Source organism: Perca flavescens, chromosome 14 (genome assembly GCF_004354835.1).
Source record: "Perca flavescens isolate YP-PL-M2 chromosome 14, PFLA_1.0, whole genome shotgun sequence".
In the NCBI taxonomy this organism is placed as follows: domain Eukaryota; kingdom Metazoa; phylum Chordata; class Actinopteri; order Perciformes; family Percidae; genus Perca; species Perca flavescens.
In genome coordinates, this window is record NC_041344.1 from 11231874 (window position 1) to 11242205 (window position 10332).

The 10332-nt window shown below is 42.3% G+C and overlaps 1 protein-coding gene across 3 annotated transcripts in view; it reads right to left on the reverse strand.

Annotated features, from left to right (window-relative positions):
• The window catches only part of hivep1 (HIVEP zinc finger 1), a 60051-nt gene extending 52677 nt beyond the window's left edge, over positions 1–7374 (reverse strand). The window contains exons 1-2 of one of the 3 annotated variants that reach the window (XM_028597184.1): positions 7205–7374; positions 4626–4755 (exon numbers count right to left, since the gene is read on the reverse strand). In XM_028597184.1, coding sequence (XP_028452985.1) covers positions 4626–4665 — 40 coding nt within the window. In that variant the 5' untranslated portion in view covers positions 4666–4755; positions 7205–7374. Of the gene's footprint in view, positions 1–4625; positions 4756–6056; positions 6136–7204 lie in introns of those variants that run through there. The other 2 variants (XM_028597185.1, XM_028597186.1) reach the window with 2 other exon arrangements.
• Between the last annotated feature and the right edge of the window lie 2958 nt (positions 7375–10332).

Here is a 10332-nt window from a genome sequence, read left to right on the forward strand (position 1 = left end):
GCTCGCTGCTCACAGACATGAGGCAATCTGCTGTGTGGATCTGCTGCTGGGGAATGGCAGAGATGCACATTTTCCCACCCAGCATGTAACGCTGCAAATTCGTAGATCTGTGAACTGCAAACGTCTGTTGACACGTAAATCTGTCAATACTCAACATAACACGAAATCCTTCAAGCCAATTGGTGTTCTGTGTTAGCATGGGAAGATGCAGTATCTTGTCAAGTCCGTTCTCTTCAATATGTACTTTTGCTGCATTCGGTTGTATTTTGTAGTTTATATCCAAGTGTTTTCTGCTGCTCGAGGATCCGTCCCATCTCACAAAGTGTCCCTTTTCTCACTCACAGCGACACATTCATTCACAACAAATACCTTTTGAATATATGCGTCTGCGTTTAAGACGGTCTCATTAGATATGAGACAATATGATCGCCACTGAGAGAAACCAAACACACACAATGCAGCCACAGACTCAGCAACATGGTAGAGAGAAGCAGAAATGACAAGAGTAGACGTGTACCAGATCATGATTGTTTACAATAATGCCACATTATTTATAGTCCCCTATCTTGCACTCAGCGCAATTGCCTTTGTACACCGACGCACGTATCATTCCTATTTTGCACCCGACGCACAGCAGACTTTTCCCTCCCCAGACGCGCGTCGATAAATTAGGGAATGTATTTGCGCTCCCGTTTCAGAAAACAATTCCGCCACAGACCAGGAAAAACCTAGTCTACAGTCAGTGGTGCGTTATTCAGATGCTATTTTAGAGGCGCATGCTTGGCAATAATGTAGCGTGTGCACAACGCGCATACACTTTGCTTCTCTCATCTAAACGGACGCAGCAGTTCCCATTTTTGCAAACCATACATAATTACAAGGAAAAATATGACTGAAAATGTGCTTCAGGTGTTTGGATCGGTCAGGAGGCACTTTACAGTACAGTCCTCAAAAAGTCGCAGCATTCCTTGTGGCTTGTTGTGTTTTACACGACATTTCCATGAATCATGGATGTTTTGATGACATAAATGAGGAAATATTAGAGGACTTAAGGAGACGTGATGTTGAACTACGGCGTGATTGGACACTACGGCAGGATCTGGTCCGGGAGTAATGCGCGATGCGCTCCTGGTGGAGCGGGTGGACGGAGATGGAGCGGGGGAAGGAGCAAGGGCGTAAATCTGATCTAACAGTAGGGGGGGACAATAAACATAAAATTTCTGAAGAGCAATTTTTGAAGGGGACACAAATAATACAGCCACAATTATACTCGTAGAAGACATGCGTACACTGGGGAAAGCCTTAATACTATCATTAGTGTAGCATGGAGCATGTACCATTATCCTTCTTTTCAGTGTTTCTCGTGATTCAATAAAAAAGATCTTGTGTCCTCCACATAAATATTAGATTATGTCTGGGACAGAGGATATATACTTAACTGATCAGCCACTTAATTTCATATTGAGCAAAAAACAACTGTAGATGTCCAAAATTAACCCTTAATATAAGTTCACACACATAACATAAGGCTTATTGCCGCGGTAACGTTAGTTGTAGTGGGTGCATTTCTATCCAACAAGCTAGGTAACGTTACACTATATTACACTAACATAGCAAACTTTTTTGTCATGACTAATTCATTAATTACTCAGCATCATTTCTATATGAGAAAAGAAAAACTTAATCTGATGTTTAATGTGAATAAGACAGCTTTGAACCGTCTACTTACTACATTCCTGTCACTACTGATGTGACTGTCACCGTGAATGTAGCGCAGATCCTAAAGCATGCAGTGGACCAAACCACTCTGAGGCAAGGGAGGGGGGACTCAAAATGTTTCTAAACTTAAAAAGCACTTTTTGGGGTTTGTATTGTTTTACTGCTTACACAGATATTTAAGTGTACATCATTATGTTATTTACAATTCTCAGCATTGTTTTAATGATATTTCTAGGGGGGGGGACAACCCTTAGATGGGGGGGGGTCGTGACCCCCCTGACCCCCCTGGGATTTATGCCCTTGGGAAGGAGGAAGGGGCACAACAGGAGCATGTGGTGCGTTTGGAGGCCCACGCTCCATGGCTGCAGCAATCCTCTCCAGACTTGAGGAGATGCACCCGAGAGGCCGCAGTAACATCGCCACCCGGTCAAGATGGGCATTTATTACTTTGCCGCATCCCGGACCGCTCCAGCTGGCGTGATCCAGGCTAATCCGCTGTTATAATAGCAATCCGCCATGGAACAAGCACGCCTGCTCTTAAAGGGAATGTGAGATGATGCTCTGATTGGTTTATTGCACGTTACGCCCAAACCACACCTAGCTACTTCAGACCAACCCATTTTAGATTTGCGTCGGGCACAGGAGTCATTTATCCCGCCAGTATAATAGCAACAGCGCCCGAGATCTGCCCACAAAGCTACTTGTGTTTCACGTTTGATACTTGCATTTCAGATCGTTAAAACAGGGCCCATAATGTTGTTGATTTATTTATTTCATGATTACATAAAAGTAACGCAATGTTTGGCTCCAGTGTTGCCAGATTTGACCCACAGAGAAAAAGCAGCCGGATTAGAGCCTTACACACCCAATTTTTTTCTTTGGATTGGAAGAATTATAATGAATTATAATTTGTGTCCAATGTGAGTTTCTCATTGATGAAATCCATTATCTATGAAAATGCAAATAATGTTTAACTGCTGGACACAATATGTCTCTTACTTCACTGAAAAGTGTAGAATAATGAACCATGACTGGCTTCTAAACCACATGCATACATTCACCTGTTTAACTTAGATTTAAGTAAGGGGAACCTTCTTCCCTTCAGTAGACTGATGTGAAAACAGCCTTCTAACTGCACATACTGGATATAATTCTGCACAGTGAAGGGCAAACATCAAAGTGAAGTAACAACAAGGAAAGCACGTTTTCAAGCCGGGAAAAAAGCATCTCCACAAAGTCTCTGAATAATGTTATCATTTGCCCAGTTAATGTTCCTCTTCTTCATATGCTGCACTCGAGAGGTGTCGAAAAATTAGTTCCTGACTGCAAACAACAACAACAACTTGGAAAATCAGAGACATTTTTCGTACACCACTTGCAGAGTTGTCGTCAGATTACCCAGATACATAGCAGACAAAAGTAAATGTTGGGTTGATGGTAAGAAACTTTTTATTAGTCCATCGGAAGCAGAAGCAACCGGTTGAGTACAAAGAAAGCCAAAGATCACACAAGCTTCACTGTCCTGTGAAAACCATGCATCTCCAAAAGAAGATAATCTAGGCAAGGCAGGTTTATTTATATAGCACATTTCAGACACAAAGGCAACTTAAATGCTGCGTTCCATTTACCTCGGAAGTTGGAGGTCAGAACTGGGAACGACGTTACACACGAGTTCACCGCGCTCCGGTAATAAGTCAGAAAACCATATTTATTTTATTTTATATTACATACACTATTTGGCAAGGGGCTCCAGCCAAGTTAGCCATTGTTAGCAATACCAGTTGATAACAACGCATTATGCTTTTATTTACAACACGTCCACAGATAGAAGACAGACAGTACTGTATGTAGGACGATTTAATGAAGCACAAATAAGACAGAAGTGCTTATTAATAGTATATTAATACAACTTTCACTGATGTTTATGCTTGGAGCAGCCATGTTGGGTTGTGATGCCGAGGTTGGTGAGGTTCTCCTAACATTTCAAGTTGGAAAGCCGACTACAAGAGGCAAAATTTCAAAACGGGAATCGGAATTTTCGAGTTCCCAGTCGGAACGCACCAACAGTGCTTTACATAAGCATAAACATACAAAACAAATAAAACAGTAAGAAAGACAATTCATACAAATAAAAAAAACACGGTAGATTTAAAGGATTTAAAAGGCTTACAAGTATAAAAATGAATTACAACGTGACAAGCAGTGGCAAACAAATACGTTTAAGCCTCGGTTTAAAAGAACAAAAGGTTTGGGGCGGGCCTCAAGTGTTCTGGAAGTTCATACCAGATCTGTGGTGCATAGACCCTGGGGACCGTGGACAAACCTGTCCCAGAGGATCTTAAAGCTCTGCATGGCTCGTAACAGAGCAGCAATCTATTTGATCTTTAATTCTTTTAGGATTAGGATTTCTCTCTTAATTCTTAAAACAGTTGACGTGAAAAATTAAACAATCACCAAATTTGGAGATGCATGGTATTCACTGGACAACCGAAACTACACTGGCAGGGTCAAGCATCTCCACAGAAACGGCAACTTGTTTCAACAAAAGTCAATTAAGTATTTCTCAGTATTTCATCATATTGACATTAATAGATCCTTCAATGTCATGGCATCCTTTTAAGGCAATCTCACCCACCACTATGACAGAAACAGAAGACCACCTGCTCTTACCAAAACTATCTACTGTAATCCTTTCCTCAAGTCTTTCTGTAATTGTATTTCAGGACACATAGGAATGAAATAATCACACTATTTTAAGCCAAACATCTCAGACCAACAATATGAAGTGATCCAATTACTTTGTGGTCACAAGAGACAACTGAGCAGTTCCTCTTTTAGGCCTTGAAATCCAAATCAACAAATCCGCCAGCTGACAGGAAACGCAGAACACAGCACTGTGAACTTACCTTTTAAATTTTTCGGATTGTGCTGTTTGGTGCGCGGCATCTTTTCCGCCCTCTGTTCACAGGTGCATCTTGGGGAAACTAACTGTGGACCTTGAGAAGAGTTGACTCCTGAACCACAGTCTGGTTACATCTACAGAAAACACACACACACACACACACACACACACACACACACACACACACACACACACACACACACACACACACACACACACACACACACACACACACACACACACACACACACACACACACACACACACACACACACACACATATATATATATTATATTGAGTCAGAATCAGCTAAACATGAACTCCCACAGATCAATAAGGCACTATGCTGGCCTTGCAGTGGGTAGAGTCCTCTGCTCTCACTTGGCAGCTGTCTGGGAGTCCAGGACAGAGTCGCTGATTGAGTTTATTCCTCAAACAGCTGCCCCCAAACAAGGCTAGACTTTTCATTTCAGGCCTCTCCACTCTGAACTGCTGTGTAATAATGTGCAGTGCAGCTCGGGCTACTGTCTGCGGTCATTGGGAGGAGGTGTGAATGTGTTCCCCCATATCAGTATAACCTCTGCAGCAGCTGCTATCTGCCACTCTGATCTCGAACAAAAGACAGAGAGGTGGAGGAGCAGAGGTTGTTTATGGGGAAACGTCTGATTGACATGTCAGTGGCTGATACAGGGTGCCCACTCTTCACTTTGACGAATGTCAGCGCAGATGACGAATGATGCAAACAATAAGGTCCTGTGTGTGCCGGTGATGAACACTCTGGGCAGCTGGGCGGCCACACAGAGGTTACTATCTGAGAAATCTCCCTGTTTAAGTTAGAGAACTGTAGAAAGGCATTTCACCTTTAACAGGGTAATTGTTTTCACTCTGATGCCCTTTTGCAAAATGAAGGATTACAAGCATAATAAAGGTTTCATTCAAATTAGGTGAGGAAACAAGCTGGGTGTAGAAGTTAACCTTACCAAGATGTCAAACCAACAGAGCTGCAAACGCTTTTGTGAGCTCCCTGATGTGCATAAACGACCACAGAAGAAAAGCTCACCTCTGCATAGACAGAAAATCTAAACATCATGAATAAATATCTAATTTAATCATATTTTATAAGCTTTCTTGCCCTTGCATCATCTCCACCATGTCACCCACAACACCTCTACCTTCTGCTGGAGCAATGCGCTGCAGAGAGCAGCAGTGCTTCAGGAATCAGCCTTTGTTTCCCCTCTTACCAATATTACATAACACTTACTACAACTGGGTGATGATTTTGCTCCATACAGTTGTTACATGTGGCGCTAGAGCAATGACATCATCTCACGGTGGATGTAGGTATAGAGTGTGCACGACGGCTGCAGCAGGTCGCTTAAAAACATATCCAGGTCGGGTTGAAGTCACACGATAGAAACATGTAGAGCGCCTCACCTGTGATGCATATTTTTTCAGTTCAGGATCTACAGCGCGGACGATGAGGCGGAGAAGAGAGACGTGCACATCTTCTCTGGCGTGTCTGTCAGTCCGTCTGCCAGCCTCTCTGCGTGACTCTGTGTATGTGCGTGCGCGCGTGCGTGTGCAAAGATATTTAAGGAAACACCCTGATACTGCACAAGGAAAAAAACTAAACATACCGGTGATTTAAGCCAAAGCTGCGCTGTAACGCTATGTCCTAACACAGGCAGGCTGGAATGCGCTTGCTGGTGACTAATGATTTCCGTTCACACCTGAGGATCAACCAGAAGCATTATGTAAAAAGCGGGGCAGCAGCGGCGGTAATGCACGCAAAGTCAGGCATTGGCGGTGTCTTAGAGTTTTGATATAGCCTAATTAATACGATTAAATATGAGAACATATAAATACAGAGTGATATGCACATGCTTTTTTGCAAGGAGAGATGATGAGCGCCTGGTTCAGCGGGTGCACTTATGACAAACACAGCAGTGGGAAAAAAAAAAATTGGGATTTTAACGGCATGCAATGAAGTCAGCCAAAACAATGCGTGGGAATTAGCGTATTTTGTGCCTGTTGCCACACGTGAACGCCCTGTAAGTGAGGGAGGAGCCAGGGAAAACCCCTCGCTGTCTCTGCAACAGCGCTCGAATGGGACACTTCCCCCTTATCCAACATAACCCCGCCGCGGCCAAAAGACCTTCCGCCGTCACACATGCACATTTATCGTAACACTGGCGAATGTGTGAACACATGAACACACTCCAGGAGTAGCTTGTGGCTTTCCTACAGTGCAAAAAGAGCAACAAAGAGCGCTGCGTAGAGAAGCACAGGGAGCTTAAGTTGCCTCCTCAGAGCCCGGTTTGCTGCAGAAGTCCAAAACAATACTGCGCAAAAAAACCTGCCTCTACCTAAACAAACTGGACTCAACGGACCCTTTGAAGTTCACAACAGGCTAAACCCGGACGAGACACACAGCGTACACTGATAAAAGCATGTCCGACTCTCTCAGGCTGCAGCTACCGAGAGCGACCTATATCACACTGACAGAACCCCGCTCCGGCATCGGCTCCAAAAACACACAGAAACACAAATCAAGCACACTCAAACTGACTTTTAATACTCACAGGTGCAGGGTTGTAACACACCTTTAAGTGTAAGGAGAAGCAGGGGGGTACAGCTCTGTATTTTCTCCTTTCACCTTCTCTCTCACTTTCTATTGCAGGAAACAGACAGGCCCACTGACGTCAACGGGGGTCCCGTCTCCGCCTCCCAGCCACGGGGTGTCCTCTGCGGGCAGCGGGAGGCTCGCGACGGCTGCTCCGCCACTGTAAGGCCGATGACACCGATGCCAAAATTTCACCCGTGTGTTGCTCCGTATGCGTAAAGCTACACTTCCTGTTCCTTCCGCGGGGATTTTATATTATTCGTTGCTAGACGCTTCTAATGGAGCCGCAGGTCGTGTCGTTTGTCGTAAGTCCCCCTGGCGGATCACCACCCTCTCTTCTGCACATACTTTAGAACTGACGGTTTTCCCGGAGGTTCCTTGTTGTCAGGTCACGTTGTGCCCCTCCGCCACTACCGACCGGGCTTTCCCATGCACAAACCCGCAGCGGGCTCATAACATCGGGGTCCTCTTGCAGCAAGTGCCGGTGGGGGGTAATTAATAATGGAAAACATGGATAAAATGTGGCCTCCATTGGTGCAAACAACCACTCAAATAACTGCAGTTCAACAGTATTCCAATGGAAATGTTAATTTGTGGGATCAGTCTTCCAAAATAATCATGCCCTTGACCTGTAAATTACACCAGCTTGGCCTGATTTGCTATAATGGTGGTTAATAAAGATAGGTTAACTCAGGTGAATTTGAGTTTCCCAGGTAGGCTTTGAATCGAAGTAGCTTAACATAGATTAATTCACAAGGGGACTACTTAAAGTAAGATTAAAGTATGGGAGTTTGTGCATTTCAAGTTCAGGTTTATCTTGAAATTCTTGTATAAAATATAGCTAATTATATTGTTTCTTACGGACCAAAAATGAACATCATTGAGGCAATGAAATATCTGAGTTTAAATTCAAATAAAGTGCATATATCCCATTGTATTTGAGGTATGTTTTTTTACATGATAAATACACTTTTATTGACACTTTATTGACAAATACATTTAATAAAATAATATAGCCTAGATGCTTAAAGCTTTAGTGCGTAACTATTTTATATGAATGAACTTCCGTTACATTCAAGCCATTGCCAAATGAGTTGCTACAAAGCTAATTAAGACCATCAGCTCCACACATCTCTCTCTGTATTTCTCAGTATGACTATGTTCAGAAGATTGTTTCATCCAGCGACTTTCATGCACAGAAAATCAAGTGAATATAATGACCTCTTCTGAAGAGTCCATGTTTTTTTTTTAATCCTCCGTGTCCTCCTCGGTTACTAGCAACTGCGTGGAGGACGGGTGGGCGCACGATCACGGAGGGTTTGTATCATGTGGATGCACCAAAAAAATGTTTTGTCATTACTTAGAATTCCTCATGGGGGAGACAGAAACTACGCACAATAGCTTTAAAACACCCATTCCATTTCTAACCAATGTCTTTATCTTTTCCTCAAACATATATATTACATAGCATGTTTGTCCCACAGACTGCATGGTTTGTCCCCCTGACTTGTTGAACAAACTAGCAATATCAATACTACATCCATGACTAGCAAACAAATATCCTTTGTGGCTGTGAACAGCCTTAAAACATACCTACAAGCGTTAAGATCAGCTGTTAGATGATGGAAAGTGTTAAACATGTTCTTCAGTATCACTTCTAACATTATATGAAAGTTAGCAAAGTAAGTCTGTTAATTCAACTGTCAGTCAAACAAGTAGCAGCATGCCTCTGCAGAGGCTAGGAGGCTTAAGGAGCTAGCTATATATCTCCAAAGCAAATACATATTTTCTTTCTTCTGTAAGTAAAATATTAGTTAACAAAAGGAGAATTCACATTTGCCTAAAATTACTTTCATACCCTTTTTTTGACAGCAGAAATGGATGAGTTTTTTAAAGTTCGCCACAAACATCTAAAACACAGATGATCAATAGTTCAGCTATTTTTTCCCCAATTATGCTAAGGCTAATATCAGTAATATTTTGTCAAACAGGCCAATATTTTTGTATTTTGATCTGTTGAGGACTACACACCATTCACATATCTTCAGATCAAACTGTATGTGAGTAGCCTACCTAATGTAAAGAGTCAAATGAGTTATAGCTTCAAATGACCTTTGTGAAGTCATACTCACTTTTACGCTTGTGTTTCCCCTGCGTTACTTTCCACAGTACCTTTATCTTAGTGAGCCGCTTATGCTGTTAAAGCTAGTGAAGAGAAGCATACCAGCATGGAGGGAAATTTTACTTCTTGCTCAGTTTCACCTTTCTTCCAATAAGCATGTGAAAAAACATGAAACATGGCCGCCCCACAATGCAACATGTTCTCACAGCCCACGCAGTCAAAGAAATGTCCTTAAAATAAGATGATTTCCTGATTATGATTTTATATTTTGTTATATTTGATGGATTTTTTTTCTTGTTAGACTTGTTGCCTGGTGAACTGGTGTGTCTAGTGTCAAGAAGGCACTGTGTTGTTATTTTTATCCTGTGTCCGTGGTCCTCTAATTATGGCCACCGTTGAGTGTGAGTTGGTCCAGCTATAACACATCACGGAGATGAAAAAGGTCATGATATTTTTTGCCACAGTCAGAAATAGATCTCAAATATACTTAAATAAATTTAAAGTTTTCACCCAGAGCAACAACATGTGATGTGTATGAGAAAGCATTACAGTATAATTAGCACATAATTGACAGGCTAATTAAAAATAGGCTCATTTGTATTGAATGTAATGCTTTAGTGTAAGAGGAGATGACCCAGATTACTGAACTGAATCCCAGTTTTCATTTAAAATTGTTCATGTCAAGCCGCTACAAAAACTGTCTATGAGAAACACACAGTCACCCAAAGAAACATTGCTGCAGTGAGGCAAATCATTAATAAGTGATTGTGTGACAGCCGCCCACCTTCATATCACAGGCTTCCTGCAGACTGCAGAGTGGGACTACTGGCTCAGTCAAGCTTTATGACTCACCTGTTTCAACTGCTTCGACTTAAAATGGCACATTTGAATAGTGGAACTTTTTTCCATGCAAGTATAGAAACGGGGTGTGTTGTCTTTCCACATTTAGCGATCGGAAAAAAATT